The sequence below is a fragment of the Setaria viridis genome, chromosome 5 (genome assembly GCF_005286985.2).
Source record: "Setaria viridis chromosome 5, Setaria_viridis_v4.0, whole genome shotgun sequence".
Lineage (NCBI taxonomy): Eukaryota > Viridiplantae > Streptophyta > Magnoliopsida > Poales > Poaceae > Setaria > Setaria viridis.
In genome coordinates, this window is record NC_048267.2 from 46,465,343 (window position 1) to 46,489,939 (window position 24,597).

Consider the following 24,597-nt stretch of genomic DNA (forward strand, 5'->3'; position numbering starts at 1 on the left):
GCAGGATGGAACCCTAACGCCCGCTTCCGCTCATGTTTGTGAATTGACGAGTATGCCCTTGGCGCATTGGGCTCGTAATCGGCCCGGCCCAGTTATGTCTTATATATGTGCTTTTTGGGCCTGGGCCGGAGGTGTCGAGTGAGATTCGACTTTCGAGTACCAGAAGAATCTTTTTTCCTTTTTAATAAAAAAAAACTATAGTTTGTATACTCCATATGATATGACAGCAACTGCATGCAGTTTTGCTGCTCTCAAAAAAACAAAATACAGTTTCTTAAAAAAATAAAAAAATAAAATACTGATTAACAGGGAAATCGAAATACAAAAGCCAAGTCAAACTGCAATTAATTAATAGAATAGAATTAATCAAGCAAAAAAAAATAGCTATCTAACTAGCGCAGCTCCGGGTACTTGAGCTTGCTGACGGAGCCTGAGAAGGAGGAGTCGTCCTCGTCGTCCATGAGCAGCAGGTTGTCCATGACCATGTCGTGCGACCTCATGGTCCCGCCGGACCTGACGCTCGCCGCCGCAGGGGAGAAGGGGCCGCACCTGGCGGCCTCCGACGACGTCCGCTCCAGCGCCATGGCGTCCTGGATCTCCTTCACCACCTCCGGCATGCACGGCCGCTTCCGGGGCTCCGCGTCGATGCACCGCACGGCGGCCTCGGCGATCTTCCAGACGGACTGCACGTCCTGGTACCCGCCGGCGCCGGAGATGGAGGGGTCGATGATGGCCTCGATGTCGCCGCCCTCGTAGTAGAACTTGGCCCAGGGCCCGATGTTGCGGAAGTGGTCGCCGAAGGAGAGGGTGGAGATGGGAGGACGCCCGGAGATGAGCTCAAGAAGGATGATGCCGAAGCTGTACATGTCGCTCTTCTCGGTCAGCTGCTGGGAGATGTAGTACTGTGGATCCAGGTATCCCAGCGTCCCTCGCACGTTGGTCGACGCGTGAGACTCCTCGGCGGCGAATTTGGACAGCCCGAAGTCGGACACCTTGGCTCGCATCTGCTTGTCAAGAAGGATGTTGCTCGTCTTGATGTCCCTGTGGATGATCGACGGCGTGCATCCAGTGTGGAGGTACTCGATCCCTGCTCGTCCCAACAACAGCATGCCATTCTATCTATGATATAATCCGTCCATCTATCTAGTAGGAGTAGTATATATGGAAAGCATATATGCAGCTGCTGATAACATATATAACAAACTGACCTTTCGCCGCATCCTCGGCAATCTCAAGCCGCTTGATCCAACTAATGTGCTTGTCGCGCCCTGCAAATTGTACATATATATAAGATGATCGATTAAGCAATGCAACTGGGCAGGCAGCAATGCAAGCTGACCATGCAGATGCTCTTTCAGGGTTCCGTTGTGCATGAACTCGTAGACCAGAATGTTTCTCCCATCTTCATGGCAATAACCCAGAAACGCCACCAGGTTCCTGTGGTGTATCCTTGACAGCAGGGACACCTCGTTGGTGAACTGCTTCTTCCCCTGGTACGAATCGTTGGTCGGCACCTTCACTGCAATCTCCTTTCCATCACTCAGCTTCCCGTAGTACACGATCCCGAAACCCCCTGAACCGATCCTGCTCGCGAAGTTGTTGGTCGCCACTTCCAGCTCAGATAACCTGTAGGGATGAGCCGTCTCGGTGGCGATTTCGCGCGACCGCGTGCTTGGGTTCTGCAAATTCTTCTGTGCAGGCAGGGCCTTGTTTTTCCTTGTAAAATCGTCGTCATCTGGTCCTGCATGCACAGGAATTATCAATCTATCTATCTGCCAGAAATTAAAGATCGAGGAACTGAATATGCAATTACAATTTACAAAACAATGTAAGGAATAACCTTCCGGCGAGGAGTCTTTCTTGATGGTTTTGCGTGTCAGCATGTAGCAACATAGGGCGGCTGCAAGCAACAAGGATGCTCCAAGCAGAGCAGATATAATGATGATTACATGCTTCTTCTCTTGCTTGGCTATTCCAAGATACATGTTCCCGGAGTAGCTGAAAATTTAATTTCTCTCTTAATTAGATATATATATCATAGACTAGTATAGTATGTATCAAGGAAAGAACACGCACTTGAAAATAATGCTTCGACTTAGCAGAGCCCTGGGAACGGATCCAGACAGCTTGTTGTTTTGAAGGTACCTGCATTGTATTGGTGCTTTATTTAGGTGATGAAAAGGTGCGTAAAAAAATTGAATAGTTTGTTTTGGAAAAGTAAAATATGCAAGGCTAGCTCTCTCATTTTCATGAACAGATTAATATAGTGTTTCACCAGACCAGGTAGGACTCAACTTACAGCTCGCTCAGTTTTGGCAAGCTGCCCAAGTATGAAGGAACGTTTCCGGTCAGTTGATTGTTCTCGAGATGACTGCATTTAGTTTTAGCGAGAAATTAAAAAACAATCAGTCAAGTCATGGTTAAGCGAAGTGGAATAAGCTAGTATATAGTTTAGTTTTCTGATCGACGACTCACATGATGGATAGGTTGGAGGAGCCACTGAGGTCAGGGATTGGGCCCGTCAGCATGTTATTAGCAAGTCCGCTGCAGCAAGGAAATATAATTCTTCAGATTAATCATTTTTGTTTGAACGAAAGTGACACGAGACTGTGCCTATTTCATGGATAAAGAGGGATCTGGGCAGTGCAAGTTCTAGCTTACATCTCTGCTAAGCATGGCAGAGCCCCTACTTCCGGTGGTACATTCCCCGTCAAGTTCTTCCCTGAAAGATTTCTGATCACAGGCAGGGCAGCATTGTCAGTATTGGGGATCGATCATATTCATATCGGAGATGAATGAAATCAATAAGGCGTTAAATTACATGGAGATGACTCTTGGCTGCGCTTCTGAAGTGCACTTCACCCACGACCACGGCGAAGGGAGACAGGGATCGCCGCCTTCCATCGCCCAATCGGCCAAGGGGTACCGCGACGCCAGGCTCGCCATGACGGGAGCATCCGGGGAGCCGAGCTCGATGCGGATGTACTTGTATATCTCGAAGGCGTTGAGGATGGGGCCCTTGGACGAATCGTTGGTCTTGCGGAACGCGAAGGAGAGCACGAAGGGCAGCGAGATGTTCAAGAAGCCGGGCTCGTAGAGCCGGTACTTCCCCGGCGCGTTCTCGCCGATGTCCACGGTGGGCTTGCTCACGTCCGGCAGGCCCGGGATGAAGAGCTTGAACTTGCGCGTCTCGGGCACCACGAACTCCTCGATCTCGGCGAAGTAGGAGAAGGCCCATCCGTCGCCGGGGAAGCCGTTGAGGTTGAGGCGGTAGGTGAGCTCGCCGAGGTCGCCCACCACCGCCGTCTGCATCACCTTCTGCGGCGGCCTCTCGCTGGAGGCGACGAAGACGGGCCTGTCGGTGGAGACGTTGACGGTGCCGGGGGCGACGTCGACCAGGTAGTTGGCCCTCCTGACCATGTCGGACTCCCAGATCCTGTCGTAGGGGTCGTCGGGGTACCTGACGGCGTCGGCGGTGGGCGCCCCGAAGTTGATCCTGGCGGAGAGGCCGAGGAAGGCCAAGGCCTCGGAGTCGGTGTAGTAGAGGGAGCCGTTGAGCTGGCGGAGCTCCAGCGTGGAGATGAAGGCCTGCCCCGTGGTGGCGTTGGAGAGGCAGACGCTGAGGGAGGGGCCGGCGGCGAGCACGACGGCCTCACGGGTCACCACCTTGGCGTCGTCGTAGATGACGATGGTGGACCAGCGGGAGGCCCCCAGGTAGAGGTCGAACTCCGGGAACACGTTGCTGCTGTCGAAGTTGCCGTACAGGAAGGTGGCGCGGACAAGGTAGCGGGTGCGGGTGCGGACGCCCAGCGTGTAGCAGTGCTTGCTGCTAGGGGCGGCGGCGGAGGAGGAGGAGGGGAAGTAGCGCACCGTCGAGTACTGCGTGCGCTTCTCCGACGGCACGGCGATGGTGGCCGTCTCGCCGAAGGGGAACCACCCGCCGTCGCCCGTCCACTGCAGGCCCAGCTCGTCCGTGTAGTTTGCCGACCCGCCGCAGTCGATGCTCACGAAACCTGCATATATATCAGCATATGTATATTTCCATTTAATTTGCGCAAATTAAAAGAACCAAATGGATGAAGAGAACTCACCAGGCATCTGCGCAACGGCGGCACCGGTGAAGAAGACGAGGAGGGAGACGAAGAGGAAGCGGCTGGTGGCCATGAAGCTAGGAGCACTTACGGGCTGCTGCTAGAAACTGAAATTGCCGTCCCCCTCCATGGATGTTGGATGGAATTGAAATTTGCAATTCTTAGCGGCGAAGCAAACTGTTGTGTTACTTGTTACTGCTGCAGTGCAGTGAGCTGATGAGCTGAGCACTAGGACGATGGACGAGGAGGAAAGGAAAGGGAAGGGGCCGGGAGGTAGAAGAGAGAGGGAGACCCACAACAGCAGTGACAGACAGTGAGAGGCACTAGCTGCAGCACTGATGAGAGAGTGGTAATAAAGCAGAGCAGAGCAGAGCGGCAGTGAGAACGCAGAAAAAGGGGAAAGGCGCCCAGCAGGGCCAATCCATGGGAGGAGGACCCTCTAACTGTAAAGGGAGGTAAAGCGACCTGCTTCATGCTGTGGTGGGTTCCAACTACAACGGCCGCTGGATGGAATGCAAACTGGATGAATTCGATGCGAATTCGCTTCCACTTGCAATGAACCGCACACTGCACAAAGCTAACTTTTAGTTCCGTCGTGAACATTAAGCCAGAGGAAAGTTAGTTAAGATCTTGACGCTCATATTCACTCCTCCCTCTATCCCAAATTATCTTAGGTGTATATAGCAAAGTTATGAATTTAGAAGGGAAAAGTGTTTTAGGAGCACCTAGCACCCGATTTTGTGGCCGTCGGATGGTCTGTTGGGGTGTTTTAGGAGCACCTAGCACCCGATTTTGTGGCCGTCTTGATTTTGTTCCTATCAATTGGATCTGGCTTGGTTAGTCCCCATTGTTTTCTCTAGACTTTTTTGTGGGATCTAGCTATCTGTGTCCAGGTATTCAATTTTTGGGAACGCGCCCATTATTATATTCGGATCTCGGTTGGGTAGGCAAGACCTGGGGCTTGTTCGCTTCAGCTTATAAGCTGGCTGAAAAGCTGAAACGGCTGATTTGTTGTAAGAGGAAAACATTGTTTGGTGGCTGATAAGCCGGCTGAATAAGCTGAAGCGAACAGGCCCTGGTTCATTTCGTCTTCAGTTCCTAGTGTGCAGACGAGCGGTCACAAAGAGCTGCTCAGGTGTGGCGATTCGACCCTAATGTAACGTGTTTTAGCATTTACAGTGCTTTAGTGTAGCATTTACGGTGGTTTAGTGCCTGTAATTTGTTTAATCTTATCATGTAAATGAGTTGCAATTTTTTAATTTTGAAATCTGATTTGTACATTTGCATCTGAGGGGTTTCTCACATTTAGAAATAATTTATTCATTGACTGACTATAGAAAAAATTTGTTTAAGTTTATAATTTTGCCTTTTGCATTTTTTTCTTCTCTTTTTGTTTACTATGTGCTTAGTTTAGTTTTTTTTATCTGCACCGTTTGATCAGGATCCTAGGGTTATAATTTTCAGGTCACAGAAGTATTTGCAGCACCGGGATCTTTTTCTCTTCAAAACAGGGTGTTTTCCACCTTCAAATTACCCCAATACTGTGGACACAGTAATACCTGAGTTAGCAGTAGACACTTCCATTTAGAAATACCAAAACAACCTGCAGTAATACCTGAGTTAGCAGTAGACACTTTCATTTAGAAATACCAAAACAACCTGCAATTTGGGACGTGTACCGATCAGACAACCACAGGAGATTATGTGAGGTGGTAAAGCAAGCCTGCAATGCAACGAAAAGATGGTGCAGCGAATAAAGCCACACCATGTAAAGGTAGAAAAGCTAGCCATCTCTCAGTGCACATCCATCGATCGTGGAAATTCTTTACTCCATACGCATACAGCGGAAAGAAAGTTACCACATGCAAATCACTTTGCGCTGCACACGCTGAATGTATTTTATACTCCCGGCTATATCAATGGACGACGCTTGATGTGAAAAAGGAAAAAAAAGAAAGATAAAAAGCTTCACTAGTTTGAGATGGATGAAATTGATCGCCCATGTCAAATTTGCAGAATAAGATGACAGGAGTAACTGCATACCTTTCAGAACCCCCACACAGACAGACTCCTGTCCTGGTGATCCACCACAGCTCAGCTGCTGATTCCACACGAAAGAACAAAGACAAAATATCCACCAAACAATACAAAGATATGCTTGCACCCACATCAGAATCCAGTGCTCGGATTAAGAAACAAAGTAAAAAGAACAGCTTTAAAACATGTTTTTACAACACCTATTGGTAACTGTCTGATCTGGTCCGCAGCGTACAATGACGCAAGAGTATATGACACTTCACAACACTGGAAAACATAGATGCGATCGCTGTTCCTATGAATGCTTAATTCTGCAACAAGCTAGCTACCACTTAGTATACCTTTACCTCTAACTCCCTCATCTTGTTGACCTGCGAAAAGGACACCATAACATGCATAAGATGATGTACAACAGCAGTGGATGGACGGCTGGAGACAGAACCTGAGTACCTCATTGGTTATGCAACAGCTTCTACAGCTTAGGGTTCATTTCTTTGATGCACCATGCGAAGGTTCATTTCCTGAAGCAACAGCTGGGAAGTCGGTGAGTCGAAAGCTGACAAGGGCTGGTCCAAGGGCACTGATTTTCCCAGCGCCTGCAAACGCTGCCTCAGCATCCATGCGCCTCTTGAAGATCACCTGAGCAGAGTTGGCATTGTTTGCAATCTCTGCCTTGGCTTCGCTAACAGGCCCGTATTGACTAAAAATCTTGATAAGGTCACTGCGTGATGGAACAGCTCTTGGCCCGCTGAAGTGCAGCACCAGCCCAGCCAGCACGCCATTGCTATGTTCCATTTCTTCAGCAGATTTGGTTCCAGTGTTCAGTCGAGACCCATTTGCGACCACCGGTTTGCTTTCGGCCTTAAGTTGTTCCCCATTCTCTGTATCTTCTTTGCCTTCACTTCTTGGCTCATCTGCATTTTCCAGAGTCACTGATGGAGTATCAGTAAGTTTCTTGACCTGATGTGCCTTCTTGCTTGTTCTTTTCTTACTCTCATCTTTCTTCTTTTTGAGGCTAGACAGTGGCTCCTCCACATTAATGAGAATGTCAGCCCAATAGTCATCCTTCATATGATCAGCAAGAGGCTGTTCAGAAGGAGTGGATTCAATGTTAGCTGCCTTCTCAGGTACCTCCTCATTGACATCAGAACTAGAAACCGTCAAGTTGTTCCTAAAATCAGTAAAGAAGTTAACACTTGTGGGGACGATTTTCTCTCGCTGCTTAAGATCACATGCAGCTACTGAGAGCTGCCATAGCATTTCATCGCAAGATAGAGACTCCTCACTAAAGGCTTCTTTCTTGCCCCGATCCACCTTCACAGGACGTGGAGACTTGTCTGCAGCATTTACTAGCTTGTGTTTAGCTCTGCGTGATTTTGTCTGAGACGCTGCACCATTAGCTTTGACAGCAGGTGGTGTATGTGATATGCTGCTCCCAGAAGCTTTGGTCATCAGTTTCCCAACCTTTGTGGACTTCTTATGACAGGAAGGCTCTGACTGGGAAGACAAATCCCCCAATGTATTGAGCTTCTTTCTTTTCCTAGCCTTCATCGTATCCTTGGAGTCACGATCAGGATCCTCAGCTTTCTCAGTTGATTCGTGCGAAGAACGCTTCCCTCGAGTCTTGCTCTTGCCATCAGATGCAGAATTAGGACTGCCTGTCTCTGCCATAAGTTCAGAAAGTTTCTTCTTCTTCCTACCATGCTCGGAGATGGGCACTCTATTGCTCATTTCAGCACGCCCCGACCTTCTCTTGCCAATCGAAGCGGAATTGTTCACAATGAGATCTTCAACTTCATGCCCATGGTCTGTAATTTTACTCCTCTTGCGTGCAGAGCTCGTTCTATGCATCAGCTTGCTTTCTTTAAGCAAAGGGGCATCTTTGCTTTTCCCTGTTAAGGTTTCATCACTATCTTCATTTCCCAGCCTTTTCAAACCCTCCAAGGCATCTTCCTTCTTGCGCATGGATCTTAGCGTGCGCCCAGATTTGCTCATGCTCGAAATACCATCCACTGTCTTGTTGGCTGGTGTTTTGCCCTCAACAACATCAGCTGTATCGAGTCCACCTGAATCTTTGGAAATGCCTATTTTCTTCTTCTTCTCTGAACTCTTCATGTGCTTTGACCTTTTCCCCTTGCTACTCAATGTATCATCTGTTGCGCCTCCACCGCTGTCCTCCTCCATAGCTTCCGGTAAAGTCTGTTTCCTGTGCGATGAACTCCCAGCATGCCTGGATTTATTATCCTTGGTCGGAACATCAGACTCACCACTCTTGTTCATCCTTTGCCCTTTTGTGCGTGGGATCGCCACCGCAAACTCCTCAATACCCTCGAACGTCACAAACTCAGGGAGATCCCTTGAACCCCTTGATCGGTTGAACGCCCTCAGCTGCGCTCTGGCAGTGGCAAGGTCAAGAAGATCAGCGCCAGCCAGCGGCCTCCTTCCCAGTGCTGAGATGTAGTTCAGAAATGCTTTGCCTTGGAAGGCGTCCCTCATATACGAGGCGTCTACCGCTGCACCATAGGCTCCTTGCCGGATGCCAGAGTTCTGAACCTCCTGCCTGGTGGCAACACTGGAAGCGAAACAACTGCACGAGAGGCCAGCTTCCACGCGTCGCCCAACCTCCTGCAGCGCGGCGTCGACGGCGGAGACGAAGCCGGACATGGAGCTCTGGGCGGACAACCGCGTGAAGTTGGCGTGGAAGGGGAGCAGCGCGGAGCCGTCGCTCCAAGCGAAGGTCCTGTCCCAGAAATAGGCGACAAGCGGGGCGCCGGCCTTCCGGTGCTGCAGCGCGACCTCGGACGCGTCAGCAGCGTCGAAGACCTGGCCGGGCCACCATGGGTGGCTCCGCACCTTACCCCAAACAAGCTCCGGCGGCGCGAAGTCGCGGCTCCCTTCGTCCTCGTGCTGGAAGGCGCAATTGTACCGCACGGGATCGAATTGCTCCTCCTCTCCCTTCTCTTTCTCCTTCTCCTTCTCCTTCCCCCGGTCTTTCTTCTCCTTTACCTGCTTCTGCTTCCTTGGCGGCGGGGGCTGGGGCGGAGGCGGAGGCTGCTGCTTCTTAGGGCGGCTACGGCGAGGGCTCTTGAGGACTTCCTGGACGTCCGGGCGTACGACGCGGAGGCGCGACGGGCGCGTGGCCTTGTCCCCGCCGGAAGCCTCTCCCCGTGCATCCGCCATGTTGCTAGGGCCAAGGAAGAAGAGGAATTAGAAGGAGGAGGAGGGGGGCTTGCGTCACTCGAGAGGAAAATAAGGAAGGTGGGGCAGAACTTACAGAGCTTCGCCGCCGTGGAAGGGAGGGAGCAAGGGTTCGCCGGAGGCAAGGGAGATGGGGAATTTTGGAGACGACGCCGAGTCGAGGAGAGAAATGTTAGATGTGGCGTGAGGTGGGGGTCCCTTTGGAATTCCCGTTTAGCACGAGGGGCTACCTGCCAAAGTTTGTAGATTTTTCTTCTCCTCTCCTCTGTCCGCGTCTTGCTTCATTATTGCCGATTCAACCCTGTAGTTGTGCTTTATTTGTGAAAGCCTCCGCCAAGGCTTCACGAAAGAAACGTGACTGCCACGGTGAAAGCGGACGGGACGAATCCGTCTTCATATTTTCTCAAGAGCAAAATGCAAGGTCCTTAAGCGTGTTGATCTTCAGACTAAAGTTTAGCCCTAGTCACATCGAATAAAGTTCCTAAAATTCCTAAATTCTTAAATGCCTAAATTCTTAAATGCAGTATCATCCCCCTAATAGAATATGATAAATCAAATTGCATGCTTTCAATCAAGCCATTACTTATTAACTCCCAATATTTCTCCAGTAATTTATCTTATAAACCCCTGGATTTAGTTTAGTAAGTGCAACTATGAATTTGAACAATCTTCCAAAAATAATGGAGCACATCTGTCATCCGTTGCTAGTTAAGATATTGCCTCCAAAGTAAAAGATCATCAATCTTTCTGCATTCAGCGTATCAATATTCTCCACACACATTGAGATGAATTCACTTTATTTGATTATAATTAAATTATATCTATGTAAAAAATATTTTTTTTATCAATTCATTAAGATGACAAAGATTTTAGAGAGTATATGGATCTAGGTGACATCCGAAGCCAAGTTTAGGGGGCTAGATCTGCATTTGGAGAGTATAAGGGGCTAGATCTGCATTTGGAGAGTATAAGACCTAAATAACACCCGAGCCCAAGTTTTAAAGAGATAGCCTTTTAGTCCATGGTTTTTTTAGTCCATGGACTAAACTTTAGTCCCTACCCTATTTGGATCTATGAACTAAAGTCTATTAAAACAGATGAACAAAAATGATATTACCCTCCTCCTTCCTCCTAGCCTCAACCTCCTCTGCCTTCCACTTCGCCTCTGCTTCCGCAGCCTTCTTCCGCGCCTCGGCGTCCACGAGCGCGCCGTTCCCGTACCAGCCAGCATTGGGCGCCGCATGATCCCTCTCGATACCGTCGTTCCTCCTCATCGCGTCCTCGCGCCCACCACCACCACCACCACCTCCTCCTCCTCCTCTCCTTCCCGCTTCCGGCTCTGCCTCCTCGCGGCCGAAGCTCGGCGGGATCTCGAGCTCGCCGCGGAGGTCGATGCGGCGGCACCACCGTGCAATGGAGCCTGTGGACCAACTCTTCCGCGGCGTCCGCGAGGGTGAGGACGCCGGCGACGACCCGAGCGCCTAGAGGCGGTAGCTGTTGGGCGGCGCATAGTCGAGCCCCGCTTCAGCGTCTACCCGCAAAGGGCTCATCCCACAATGAGAGGGAGGCCGGCGGAGGGGGCCAGGTGGGAGGGAGGCAATAAATGAGGGGCAGGGGTGTCTCCCAGGCCTTTTAGTCCACTTTAGCCCACCCCTCTTGGACTAGAGAACTAAACAATTTAGTCCACATTTTAGTCCACCTGTTTAGCATTTTAGGGACTAAAAGGGGCCAAAATGGGTGGACTGATGGTCCATGTTAACCAAACAGGATTTAAACTTTAGTCCCTACCTCGTTTGGATCCAGGATTAAAGGCCATTAAACCAGATGAACAAAGATCAAAATACCACTAATCAATGCACAAAATTTGCAGGGAACGGGGCAATAATGAGGGGAGGGGGTGTCCTCGTGAACCTTTAGTCCCTTTACTCCTTTAGTCACCTCCCAAAGGACTAGAGGACTAATCCCTTTAGTCCTCCATTTAATCCCTCTGTCTAGAAGTTTAGGACTAAAAGAGATCAAACCAAACAGTTGGCTAAACTTTATAAAGGGCACTAAGCTCGATTATGGTATTAATTATCTTGAGATCCTGGAGTTTAACCTACTAAGAGTCCTTCTGGCATCCATCCAGATGTTCTTCTCTTGTTGCTTCTACTTTCCTTGCGTACTTGTATGCAAAACGTCTTTGTTTTCAACCTGGCGTACGAGCTCACCCTTGATCGAGATCCCGACCATCTAACTTCTGCAAAAGAAGGTTCCAGGTGTACTGCTGGTCATTACAATCGGACTATAGGATCATGTCAAAGAAAAATTGAATTTTGAATGACGTCAGATTATTCATTCGAAATTGAGCTTTCCTTTGATATATTCCTTATATATGGTGGTGTGGTTGTGATGACCAGTATCATCGATCTGGAATCTTCTTTTGCAGAAGTACATACCCGGTTTCTCGATCATCGTTGATCTCACACACCATGTCGAAACAAAGACGTTCTGCAAAGAAGTACGCAAAGAGAATTTCTAACAGTAGAAGAACATCTCTATCGATCCAGATGGAGTCTAAGAACTCGATCAGGACTTGAAGCAATACTGGACTCGATCTTGCAAGTCCATGAAACAATGCCCGTTACCAACTAGGGAGTATGCGTTTTATGAAGTTTTATTATCCATTTATTTTCTAAAGAAATTGCAAGAGTGAATTTACTGAGGCACTGACCATCGGTATATAAGGGGGAGCAGAGCATACATACTAATTTTAGTTCCTACTCCTAATAAACAAGAGATCATGCATGGGTAAATTTAGTTCCTACCAGATGACCAGAAGACACCATGCATGCATGCGTGTAGGCTGGCTGGCCGATCGAAACGCCATGCCTTGTCGTTTCTCTTGTTCATCTCCATCGATCGATCTTGCAGCGTGCCCTCCTGTTCTTGCATATGGATTAATTATTTTTGTCACTGCTGCTGGTGGCTCTGCTTTGATTAAGGAGCGAGATAGATAGATCATGGTGGGCTGCTTTGCATGCTTCAAGCCAGCGGGTGAGGAGGAGGCGCCATTGCCGTCGGCGGCGTCGAGGAGGCGCGGTCGTAGCCTGCGGTTGTCGTGCTCGTCCACGCGGAATCAGCAAGCCGGCGGCGGTAAGCAATTATATGTATACATATATGTATATATATCTAATGCCATCGTCAACATATATGTTTTACCTGACTGAATGGATGATATATATATGGCCAATGCATGGCAGGCGACGCAGCAGCGGCGCCGGCGAGCGGCAATATCGCCGGGAGCAGCAGCCGGGCCCGCGCGTTCACGTACGGCGAGCTCGCGGCGGCGACGGACAACTTCCAGGCGGAGTGCCTGCTGGGGGAGGGCGGGTTCGGGCGCGTGTACCGTGGCCGGCTGGAGAGCGGGCAGGTGGTGGCGGTGAAGCAGCTGGACCGCGAGGGGGCGCAGGGCAACCGCGAGTTCGTGGTGGAGGTGATGATGCTGAGCCTGCTGCACCACCCCAACCTGGTGAACCTGGTGGGCTACTGCGCCGACGGCGAGCAGCGGCTGCTCGTGTACGAGTACATGGCGCTGGGGTCGCTGGCGGACCACCTGCTGCTCATGCCCGGCGGCGGCAGCCCCGGCGGCGACGAGCGGCGCGCTCTGAGCTGGGAGACGCGCATGCGCGTGGCCCTGGGCGCCGCGCGTGGCCTCGAGTATCTGCACGAGACGGCCAACCCGCCCGTGATCTACCGCGACCTCAAGTCCTCCAACGTCCTCCTCGACGACGCCCTCTGCCCCAAGCTCTCCGACTTCGGGCTCGCCAAGCTCGGCCCCGTCGGCGACCGCTCCCCGCGCGTCATGGGCACCTACGGCTACTGCGCCCCCGAGTACGTGCGCGCCGGCGACCTCACCGTCAAGACCGACGTCTACAGCTTCGGCGTGCTGCTGCTCGAGCTCGTCACCGGCCGCCGCGCCATCGACTCCTCCAGGCCCCCCGCCGAGCAGCTGCTCGTCGCCTGGGCCCGCCCCATGCTCCGCGACGGCAAGAGGTACCGCGAGCTCGCCGACCCGCTCCTCCGGGGGGCCTTCCCGGAGAGGGACCTCAAGCAGGCCGTGGCCGTGGCCGCCATGTGCCTGCAGGACGAGGCGTCCGCACGCCCGCTCATGAGCGACGCCGCCGTCACGCTGGAATACCTCGCCGAGGCGGCGGCGGCGGCCGATGCGGCACCACCGAGCACCAGCTAGCTCTAGCCGGCCGCAGGCCAGGATATACGTACATACTGCCATGTATATATATACTGTACGTATTATATTGTTGGGTATGAGCAATGTTCGCCTACACGGCCGTGTAGGCTGTTTACACGCCGTGTAAACATTACTCAATGGCTTAGGGTCTAAACGGTAATTACACGGTTCAACTGTTTACACAGTAAAAAAACAGTTTTACACGGCTTAAACAGTGTGCACGCTACACGGCCTAAACGGTGTACACGAAATGGTGATTACACGGTTTTACATGACGAGTAGACATTTTAAACGATGTTCAGGCGATAGGAAAGTATAAACTACAACTAATTGTAATCAATATGGCATTTGTTATTTGAGAACCGTAAACTAGGAATATCCAACCTATGATTAGATCTTTAGTCAGTTTGACTTTTAAGCTTTATAACTTTTTATATTTGGATGATGAAATATCAAAATTTCTAATTTTTATTTGTATAAGTATAAAATTTATTGTAATCTTACAAAACGTGTAGCCCGTGTACACGCTCTACTTGCTACTCGAGGGGTGGCCGAACAACTACCGTTTAGCGTTTAGGTAAATATTGGGTATGAGAGGAGAAAAGGATATCTGTAGGTATGCTACATATGTATGACTTCTCTACATTATATTTTAGGTGCTTGAAATTTGTCAACTGACCACCGTGTGGATGCCATTGGTTGAGTTTAGGCACCAGATTAAGTACTATGAAAGGAAAGTCACGGCGATATGCTACCAGCCGGGCTCTGAACACGGTCGAATTATATTAGGCCACACTGGTCTGCAAGGCCACACTGATGTTAGGCCACACGGCCTCCAGCGTCACGGTAGGGCACATTCTTATTTCCCGCCAAATTCCTCCTTAGAAATCGTTCCCTATGAAATGTTTGCAGGGAACATCTTTGTCTACTGTTTTATGATCGATCTTTTCCTAGGATTTCAAACTGTAGGGAATCTGAGGAGTTCTATTATCAGTGGCAATTTTAATTTGTTACTAATAATGATTACATACGATACATAATGTATGTATATAGTAGTACTTATTAGGAGTGCAATACAGTGAAGGCACACCGTACCTTTAGCTTTGAAAAAGCTTGTCCATTTGAAAAGAAAAATTACATTGGACTGGACCAATAATCTACTTTACTTACCAAGGCATGCACACGCCCATCAAGCAATCAAAAAGAAGCCTGCCGGGGGTCCCCCGCGTTTGCCCTCTTTCTTAATAATCCAGATCCTGCAGATCCCAGCTGCATTCTATTCCTTAATGATTAAGAATCAATTAATCCCGTGACTGCAGGTAGGAATAATCAAAGGATATTTCATATATTTTCAGAACTCATCATGCATGTCCTATTATATATATAGATGTCTCTCGAAGAAGGACAGTGTAACTATATCAATTCTAGTAAGTCGACTACATTATTATCTAAAAATATTTAAATTATTGTAACCATTCTGATGTGTTAGATGGCATAGCCATAAAATAAGCTATTATATGACCGACGGTGTGTGCGGTGGTGGTGCTTTTACATTTCAGTTTAAGAGAACTAGATAATTAAAGCAGACCGCCCAGGCAGAAAACATGGGAAAACATATTTCAGTTCACGATACATGCATGTGTATATGTATATATGTGTGAAAGCTTCTAGCTGCCTTACTAGATAGATCGATTTCCAGCTCACGCACACAGCGGAGGCCCGGGGTTCACGCAAGCCTCAAAGAAAAGCACTAAAGCAAAGCAACAAAGGAGCTAGCAAGGATATAATAAGCAAGCAGCCTAGCAGCAGGTCTGAGACGAGAGGAGCAGCGGCAGCAACAACAACAAGAAGCAAGAAGAAGAGCTAGGCAAGAAGAGGAGCTAGGCCAGATGCACTCACACTCACACCCATACTACCCGCACCGTGTGAGCAACACGGTGGTCGGGTACCTCAACCTGGTGACGCTCCTGGCCTCCATCCCCATCATCGGCGCAGGGCTGTGGCTGGCGCACGGCTCGGCGGCGACATGCGAATCCGCGCTGCAGGCGCCGCTCCTGGCCATCGGATTCGTCGTCCTCCTCGTCTCCCTAGCCGGCTTCATCGGCGCGTGCTACCACGTGACATGGGCGCTGTGGCTGTACCTCCTGGCCATGCTGCTGCTCGTCGTTGCCCTGCTCGGGGTCACCGTCTTCGGCATGGCCGTCACGGCGGGCGGCGGCGGGCGGCAAGTCCCCGGCAGGCCCTACCAGGAGTTCCGGGTCACGGATTACTCGAGCTGGCTGCAGAAGCGCGTGCAGGTGGAGCGCTACTGGCGGCCGGCGCTGGCATGCGTGGTTGGGTCGAGAGCCTGCCCCAGGATCGCCGCCTGGACGCCGCTCGACTACATGCAGCACAGCCTCACGCCGATACAGTCGGGATGCTGCAAGCCACCCACGTCCTGCACGTACAACCAGGGCGGCATGCCCGTGGAGCCGCAGGACGAGGACTGCTACCGGTGGAACAATGCCCCCGGCATCCTCTGCTACCAGTGCGACTCGTGCAAGGCCGGGGTGCTGGAGCAGGTGCGCCGGCACTGGCACAACATCACCATCCTCAACGTCGTCGTCCTCGTCGTGCTCATCGCCGTCTACTCGTGTGGGTGCTGCGCTTTCCGCAATGCCCGCCGTGCCGAGGCAGCATATGGGGTAAACCGCATGTCAAAGATCAATCCACGATGGGACTACTTCTGGTAATAATTAGTTATGTATGTTACTCCGATCCATATAATATAACGCTTGCTTGCTTATTAATTATATATACTAGTAGTATATTATATTTCACCATGCATACAAAGTGATATATAGTAGTGTATTTAATTTCACCATACAAATTAAAGTGATGATCTAGCTAGCTAGACAAAGTTGCTCGATCTGCCCCTTACTACTTTGGCGTGTAAAGTTGCTACATATTTAGACCTGGCATGCATGCATGCAGTGGCTTTTGACCACCTTTAATTTTCTACCATATACAATACATACTCCCTCCATCTTTAAAGCAAATTAGTTTACTTTTGAATTAATTTGCTTGTCTCACATCACATCTCGTGTATTTTAAGCACTGCTTGTGATCTTGGTGCAGGTCAAGGTGGTGGAATGGCCAAAGAGAGCAGCTGTATTAGGGTAGCTAGTGATGGTACATACGCCTAAGTAAGGTTTCCGAGGAAGTCCCCTTTTTTTATAATGTATATCAACTTTTATATATACGGCGAGAGTTTTCTCCGGGTGTTTTAACGGCTCATGTGTAAATATTTGGTCGGAAGTAAACCAGCACACATGGCGGTCTTAGGGCAATATTCCAATAGAGATCCATGGAGCTATCCGTCGTCTTCCTCACGTCTGCCTAGTCGAGCCGCAGCTTGGGCTGTGCCGCAGCCCGCTCGAACTACAGGCCGCTCCGCCGCTCACATGAGTCCAGTTTGCGATGCTACCAGCTGCGGCCCTGGTCCTCTCGACCGGGCTCCAACCTTAGATGCCCGCATGGGTTGCAGCTCGATCTGATGCATTTATATATGGCAAGTTTATCTCTCCAGGTTCTGGGTGTTTTAGCGTCTGATCGATGTAGATATTTGGTCGGAAGTATACGCTCCTATCTCATAATTTGAGGGCAGAAAACGGTCCCCAATCTCTAAAGAACGAAACACAGCAGGAATTTTATCCGCTCGTTCATCATGGGGTACAGACGGAGGGATGAAATCGCCACCCTGCTCGATCGCATCCGGCGAGCCCGCCGCCTCTCCGCGATTGGCAGCGCGCGCGACTATTCTTCTTACCTGCCCCATCCTCGCACCACCACGCCTCCAAGAAGACTAGAAGAGCCCGTGCTGTTGCTGCGCCGAGGAGCCCCAAGAGTCCAAGACAATGGCAGCCATGGCGCGCTGGTGGGAGATGCAGCATCGCATGATGGTCCAGCAACCGCTCGTCCCCTCCTCGTTCTACGGGAGCAGCTCTACTGCCTACGTCTGAAGCGCCGCCGCAGTCCACCTGCTCACCAAGGACGTACGCCTGCGCGACGCGCTGCAGGCGTTTGACGACCGGATGAATTCTCTCTAGTATGTTAACTCGTAAATTTAATCTGACATCTGGATGTGTGATACAGAGGAACTGCTCCTCAAAGAACTTTACCCTTGGGATGAATTCTTCAGCGGATACCAGTGATAAACTGTAGCTGTAATTAAGTTATCACCACAAACAGCACCTTCTTTCTGTTAACTATCTTTTGTCCAATTTCAGGGAACCCCTGATCTGAACCTGCGGAGGAGCTGGCGGATTATATCGTGGGCAGTGTTGCGAGCTCTGACGACTCCAACTTCCAAGGCAGCGGGACGGAGGCCGGGGCACGGCTCCTACACGCCAAGCTGTTTGCAAGGTGGTAGAATCTAAGGCGCTAGAGACGGAGAAGTCGGAGGCCGAGAAGAAGAAGGGGAAGAAGAGGGGTGCCATGAAGCCGAAGGCACTCGCCGTGGCAGCAGCATCCCCTGCGGAGATCTCGTTTGGGGTGCCAAGTGACGACTCTAAATCGCCCAACCCGGCCACCAAGAAGAAGAAGGCCGAGCTCCTTGAGACGACCACGGCTGACGCGGAGTGGCTGAAAACGGAGATCCGCTGGAGAAGTAGAAGGAGCCAATCCTGCCGCTACCAGCACCACTTCGCCCAAAGTTCCAAGCAAAGAAGAGCACATTGTGAGTATGATCATGGCGTCATACATTGTTGGAAGTTTGTTTGTACGTTGCTTAACTCTGTCCCTATGCCGCGCCGACCGGGCAGGGAGGCGGTGACGGAGGATGAGTTGAGCCTGCAGGATGATGGTGTCAGGACCCATGTGGAAGGTCGGACTGCATCTACGACGTCTGTTCAGGCCGGGAGTGAGAGTGGCCTGGTGGTGGGACCTAAGGGGTGGATCTAGCTTGGGTAGATGAGGTCGGTATCTTTTTTTGAGTTCCGTTACTTTGTAGATGCCCAGAAGAAAGAGGAGAGGTTCGAGAGAGACCTCAAAGAGTGCGAGGCCGCCAATGCCTAACTGCAGCAAGACCACGACGTCGCCGTGCACCGTGAGTATGCTGTGTCGTAGAAACTGGCCTATGACCCTAAACCCTAAACTTGTGCAAGGACATGGACCGGTACTTGATTGCCGCTATGAATAGCCTCCAACATGATCAGGTGGTCATTGCAGGGTTGGAGGTAGAGCTGGAAGATCTGCGGTCGGCCGCGGGCTATGTGATGGATATGGTCCAATCGGAGGCCAATCCTGCTGAGACGACGCCACTATTGGACCGACTGAGGAGTGCTCCTAGTCTGCTGAAGGCACTGATGAAGGAGACCGCTGTGGAGTGTGCAAAGAATGTTATTGCGCTTCTCAAGACGCATTTCCCTCGAGTGGTGGTGGAGTGCATCGGAGTGGGGGTAGCCAAAGGCTTCGATCCTGATAGCCTTCCGAAGTTGGACATGTAATAGAAAAAACTATGATGTGTATCGATCTATGTCATGAGACAAGTAAACTAGTCAATTAACTTATGTAATGGCAAAACTCCTTCCCTCCCTTGGTATGTTTGACAGGGTACCGTGTGGCCTAGGCCTATAGCTGCTAAGTGCCTAGCCTTGCCTAACCAACACTCTGTTGAGAGCGGATCTCAAGCTTGTAGAGGGGGCGAGCGCAAGGTTGTCTAGGTTTCGCATGCTAGGATGCCGTCCACACGAGTTAGTCGCATAACGTTGAGAGGGGTAGGAGAAAAGTTGGGACCTGGAGGTCGACGCATGACGGGGGAAGCCCCCGAGCGTAAAGGCGAGGGTGTGATCTGTCGAACAAGTCGGACAGCCCATACCAGCAATACAATCCATCAGAACACAAGACATCAACTCCGGACTTGCGATGGGGTTCCAGCTTGACAAGACATCAAGCTGATATGTGATTGTATTACAACAAGTATTCCATGATATCCAAACAGAATCCATTCACCCGGCCTCCGAATTTGTGCTCCACGTATCTCATGCCTTGGGCCATACGATGTGGTCGGGTGGGGCCACTTATCAAGGTCGACCAGTATCCTGGTCGGTGGGTGGGTACCCTTATCCCTCAGTTGCGCTGAGCAGGAGTAGCAGGGCTGGTGGCTAAAGCCCACCAGGCCATCAGCCATCCCACCTCCTTTCCTTGCTTCTTTTTCCTCAGCACGTTGCTAGCCCCCCTCCCGCCCCCTCATCCTCCACCCTAACGGGTGGCTAGCTCGCCGCTCGCACACCACCCACTATCGACCTTCGACCCCGCCATCGTATATTCGAAACCTTCGCCACCGGCCAAACCACTACCATAGCAGCCACCAACCTTCTCCTCTCCTAGAGTCGCCATCCATCCTCCCCTGGAAGCTCGAAACCCTAACCCTAAGCACCGTCATCCTCGACCACCACCTCCCGCCGTCGCCACCGGCCGCTCCCACCCCTCCCCTACCCCCACCCCCGAAACCCTAACCTCCCCAGCGGCGAGGAGCTCGCGGCAACAGCACGGCGCCCAAGCAAGCGGAGGAGGAGGGAGGGACAAGGAGCACATAAAACAGTTCGTGTTGCGTGCACAAATCTTAGCCAGCGGGAGTAGCAGCGAGGAGAGGCGGGCCCATTCCATCTCAGAATGCTGGCCCGGCCCACCCGTGGCAGCGACTCCACGCGTCGCAGCCGTATTGGGCGAGCTACGTGTTCCGTCCCAACGCTGTGTTTGTCAAGAGCTCGAACGGAACGGGGAGGAAGACGAGAAGGAGAAGCAGAGGGAGCGCCAAAGCTGGAGACGGAGATCATGGTGCGGGCATGGGGGCGGGCGGCGCTGCCTCCGCTCCTCATCCTCTGCCTCCTCCACCTGCAGTACTCCCCGCTGGTCGTCGCCCAAGGTGCGCATCCCTTCCGAGTTCCCACCATCATAAGTTAACCACAGGTGCTTGTCGCCGTTGTACTGGATTGGATTGCGTAGGAGTCGGATTGGATCTCCGACCATCCCGCAAGGGGAAGCCTTCCCCTCTTTACACTGATTTGATTGGCTGGTCGGTTGGATCTCGGAGCGAGCGAGACCCTGTATATGTTTATAGCTCTCACTAAATCTTCAGCTGCATCTTGGTCTGTCACCCACATGATAGTACGTTTGAGCAGCATCTCATCAGATCAATATGCATGCTACGCATTTGCGGATTTCATCTTGCTCTTTCTTGGATACAGTTAGGCCAGCCATTTTCGGTCTCTCAAATATCGACTCCTTTTTCTGTAATTTCAGAAGGTCAAGAAAAAGACCCTGCAACTCTGTTCGCACGAGCCTCGGAGATGATGAACCTGAGGAAATATGATGGGGCGCTTGGCCTGCTAAATGCTGTGCTGGAAGTTGACCCAAATCATTCTGAAGCTTACAGGCAACGTGCATCTGTGCTTCGTCATAAGTGCAGGTGAATTTTGCTTCTGGACTTATTTGCAACTCATTGTTTTTTTTGTGCCACAGTCCTACTTGAAAACAGTGCTAATGGCTAGAGTAGTGACCTGTATACTTTCAACCTCTTTTGTCTTCAAACTTGCAAGTAGCTGGTTTTCATTTTGTTTTGGCCTCACAAGCCAGAAAAAAGGGACTTCACACCTATTAAATATGAGAGATTCTAATCCTAGTGTCCATCTCTGCCTCCAAATCTGAAAGGGGAGTCCCTTATAAGGAAATGGCAAGAGAACGTCTACCACTTGTCATTTTGCACATGACATCTTGTTTTGCTGTTCCTTATTCCTTGCTCGTCTTATATACAAACATATGTTTTTTGAAGTCCAGATACAAGGAAGCTGAGAGCGACTATAACAAATACCTGGAGCTAAATCCTGCGACTGCTTCAGTGGAAAAGGAATTATCTCAGCTTCTGCAGGCTCAAAATTCATTACAGTCTGCTTATGGTCAGTTTGATTCCGGAGACTTTTCAAAAGTCCTGGAATACATCAACAAAATTGTGCTCGTCTTTTCTCCAGGTTGCTTAAAGGTGTGGTTATGGACAAGCAAATTCCTTATAATCCTGTCTCCTTAAGCTGTAGTACTAAGGATTGAATTTGCAGGCAAAGCTTCTCAAGGCTAAAGCGTTGCTAGCACTGAAAGATTACTCAAGTGTTATTTCAGAGACTGGATTTATCCTAAAGGAAGATGAAGACAACTTGGATGCGCTGCTACTACGTGGTCGCGCCTACTATTACCTTGCTGATCATGATGTGGCCTCTAGGTAATTTGGAAAAGCGTGTGCATGTGCTTATACACACCCAATGCTCTCTAGACAGTATTCAATAATACCATTTTGTTTAGGCACTACCAGAAAGGGCTTCGTCTTGATCCAGAGCATTCAGATTTGAAGAAAGCATATTTCGGGTTGAAAAATCTTTTGAAGAAGACTAAGAGTGTAAGTGTCATTTCTTCTTATGGATCAATTTGGAATGTATGATGTCGTAACAGTTAAATCAAATGTGCAGGCTGAAGATAATGCTGCCAGGGGTAAGCTACGTGTGTCTGCTGAGAACTACAAGGCAGCTCTAGCAATGGATCCTGACCATACTGCTTATAATGTACATCTTTATCTTGGGTTATGTAAAACTCTGGTTAAACTTGGGAGAGGTAAGGAGGCCATCAGCAGTTGTACTGAAGCACTCAACATAGACAGCGATCTTGTTGATGCACTTACACAGGTAACATTGCCTGCCTGGAATCACATAGAACATCAATGTAAATTCAGAATGCAAATCCAGCATTTCTAAGACCTTATCGTACAACTTTGACTCTGGTTTCTAAAAAACTAGGATTTCATTTTGTTTAGGTACCCCACCATTAAGACTGGAATCAATGCTATGAACCAGCTACTGGCACTTATAATAATATTGCAATTGTTCCGCTTGTCTAAGATCGTCAGTTTAATATGCACTGGTAGTATGTTTTGAGTGCATGGCTTGAACATGAATATTGTAATATATTTTTTTTCAGTAATTTCATAAGCATTGAATTGTTTGTTTGCACAAGGTTTGGGCAAAATACTCCTATCTGTTTCTTGGGATATTTGGTGTCATTTTTCATTCTTCTTGCCGCAGAGAGGTGAAGCTAAACTTCTCTCAGAAGATTGGGAAGGAGCGGTTCAAGATCTAAAAGAGGCCGCCCAGAAATCTCCACAGGTAAAATTATATTTGATCTGAAAGTGCTGAATTTGGATGGTGTATATGAGCAACAGTTCTAGCATTTTATCCATCTGGCTTTCCCTGATGCTGACACTGCCACCCCCGAAACAACAATCATAGACCCACCCACCCTTCCCTCCTGCTAGAAATTTGCACTGATATGGAATCTAGCCGTTGCTATGCAAGCTGTTTTTGTGTCCAGTTTCTGTGGATGCTGCAGTAGAATGAAAAGGCATACGCTAGTGTAACGTAAGGTTGATGCTGTAGTTTTGTCAGGACAGAAATATTATGTAAAATATGTGTAGTTTTGGACATCAACAAGGCCTGCAAGCTATCACTAATTTCTATGGAAATGTGCCATTTCAAAGAAAGATAATTAAATATATTTAATTAAAGTGCTTTTCGTGGTGAATCTGGTAACATCTATCTAACATTGTCAATCTATAAACTTTTATGTATTGATGGTCAAAGTTAAAAAAGTTTGACCGGAAGGAAACCTAAAACGACATGTATTTTGAACCAGAGGGAGTACTTTTCAAGTGGTGAAATTGAGTTTTCCTTCTCTGTTTGTGAACTTGATAAGTTTATTTTTTGGCTCTCTGCTATCATGATGACTTAATATCTTTGACAACCAGGATATGGGCATCCGCGAAGCACTTATGAGAGCTGAAAAGCAGCTTAAGTTGAGCAAAAGAAAAGACTGGTACAAAATCCTTGGTATTTCGAAGACAGCATCAGCTGCAGAGATAAAACGTGCCTACAAAAAGCTGGCATTGCAGTGGCATCCAGATAAAAACGTTGATAAGCGGGAGGAAGCAGAAAACATGTTTCGAGAAATTGCCGCTGCTTATGAGGTATGATGAAAGAAAGAGAATGCACTGCAGAATTCTTCCCTCTTTAGGAAAACAGAACACCACTCCAAACTTCATTAGAACCCCAGTTCTTGCATGCATGGTGCTGGGTTGAAGTGCATCTCTTGGCAACGGTGCTCTCCGAATGTTTCAATTGAATGAGTTGTGCTTTTAACATGTTGCACACATGCTCACTCTGCATCTTCAGGTGCTTGGTGATGAAGACAAACGTGTAAGGTATGACCGTGGAGAGGATATCGACGAGATGAATATGGGAGGCGGCGGCGGCGGTGGCTTCAATCCTTTTGGGGGAGGCGGCCAGCAGTACACGTTTCATTTCGACGGTGGGTTCCCCGGCGGCGGCTTCCCTGGAGGTGGAGGCTTTCAGTTCAACTTTTGATAAGCTGTGTTAGGCACGATGACAGTCATATTGTTTTGCCACAGTGGGGTTGTTATAGGAACTCTTAGTGGTAGCTGATAACTATTGTTAGGAAGGCAGAGACTGTTCTTATCATTGTACACAAAATGTTTTGAGGGCAGCTACAATTTTTCCCATACATCCGCTGAATGGGAAAATGGAAATAAAGTACCACATATTTTTTCTTTGTGAGATGTCTTGTCGATGATCGAGGATGGTGAGGCATGAGCATCACATCCCTTCGGAGTGAGAGTACTCTTTTCCTCCTACCATTGACACTCAAATTTTAAGATCGATAAGTTTATAAACCATAATACATGGAGTGAGACACCACAGAATTTTAAAAAAATTCAGCTATGTGTGCATGCTTGCATTCCTCAGGTCGACACCAAGTACTCCAGTAGTCCAGCTCAACACGGAGGGTAAGATCCTACTGAGAAGGAGCTTAGAACACTTTGGAGGAAGCTATTTCTTTTTGTTTTGAGCTCAAATATACACAACGTGACCTAAATATCAAAGTATATATGTCTATGCAATTTTTTTTCAAAATTATTGGGTGTACATCTGTACACCTAGCTAA

General features: G+C 49.4%; 5 protein-coding genes across 7 annotated transcripts; 3 read left to right on the top strand and 2 right to left on the bottom strand.

Moving 5' to 3' along the window:
• Positions 1–283: 283 nt before the first annotated feature.
• On the bottom strand, positions 284–4,444 carry LOC117855050 (probable LRR receptor-like serine/threonine-protein kinase At1g67720). 2 transcript variants are annotated; one of them, XM_034737327.2, is made up of 10 exons: positions 4,092–4,444; positions 2,822–4,013; positions 2,662–2,733; positions 2,476–2,544; positions 2,300–2,371; positions 2,077–2,145; positions 1,841–1,998; positions 1,340–1,735; positions 1,209–1,268; positions 284–1,087 (listed from the first exon to the last, which is right to left on the bottom strand). In XM_034737327.2, exons 1-10 carry the CDS (start codon positions 4,162–4,164, stop codon positions 393–395), a joined length of 2,856 nt encoding a protein of 951 aa, XP_034593218.1. In that variant the 5' UTR covers positions 4,165–4,444; the 3' UTR covers positions 284–392. The 2 variants fall into 2 exon arrangements, with proteins under 2 accessions (XP_034593218.1, XP_034593217.1); XM_034737326.2 differs by having other exon boundaries at positions 1,340–1,741; positions 4,092–4,440.
• Positions 4,445–6,279: 1,835 nt separating this feature from the next.
• On the bottom strand, positions 6,280–9,555 carry LOC117855051 (uncharacterized). The gene is made up of 3 exons (XM_034737328.2): positions 9,403–9,555; positions 6,579–9,312; positions 6,280–6,499 (listed from the first exon to the last, which is right to left on the bottom strand). Exon 2 carries the CDS (start codon positions 9,306–9,308, stop codon positions 6,615–6,617), a length of 2,694 nt encoding a protein of 897 aa, XP_034593219.1. The 5' UTR covers positions 9,309–9,312; positions 9,403–9,555; the 3' UTR covers positions 6,280–6,499; positions 6,579–6,614.
• Positions 9,556–12,561: 3,006 nt separating this feature from the next.
• Positions 12,562–13,822, top strand: LOC117856611 (serine/threonine-protein kinase PBL27). The gene has a single exon (XM_034738942.2). It carries the CDS (start codon positions 12,562–12,564, stop codon positions 13,555–13,557), a length of 996 nt encoding a protein of 331 aa, XP_034594833.2. The 3' UTR covers positions 13,558–13,822.
• Positions 13,823–15,269: 1,447 nt separating this feature from the next.
• LOC117855297 (tetraspanin-6) lies at positions 15,270–19,130 on the top strand. 2 transcript variants are annotated; one of them, XR_004640490.2, is made up of 4 exons: positions 15,270–16,285; positions 16,675–16,742; positions 17,826–18,274; positions 18,360–19,130. XR_004640490.2 is itself a non-coding variant. In XM_034737609.2 (2 exons), exons 1-2 carry the CDS (start codon positions 15,447–15,449, stop codon positions 16,712–16,714), a joined length of 879 nt encoding a protein of 292 aa, XP_034593500.1. In that variant the 5' UTR covers positions 15,271–15,446; the 3' UTR covers positions 16,715–17,124. The 2 variants fall into 2 exon arrangements, 1 of the variants encoding a protein (XP_034593500.1); XM_034737609.2 differs by lacking the exons at positions 17,826–18,274; positions 18,360–19,130 and having other exon boundaries at positions 15,271–16,285; positions 16,675–17,124.
• A 1,147-nt stretch (positions 19,131–20,277) lies between these two features.
• On the top strand, positions 20,278–24,202 carry LOC117859022 (dnaJ protein P58IPK homolog A). Its single transcript, XM_034742190.2, has 9 exons — positions 20,278–20,464; positions 20,842–21,007; positions 21,376–21,577; positions 21,651–21,811; positions 21,892–21,985; positions 22,056–22,268; positions 22,665–22,745; positions 23,384–23,602; positions 23,808–24,202. The coding sequence occupies exons 1-9, from the start codon at positions 20,374–20,376 to the stop codon at positions 23,997–23,999; spliced, it is 1,419 nt and encodes a 472-aa protein (XP_034598081.1). The 5' UTR covers positions 20,278–20,373; the 3' UTR covers positions 24,000–24,202.
• Positions 24,203–24,597: the final 395 nt, after the last annotated feature.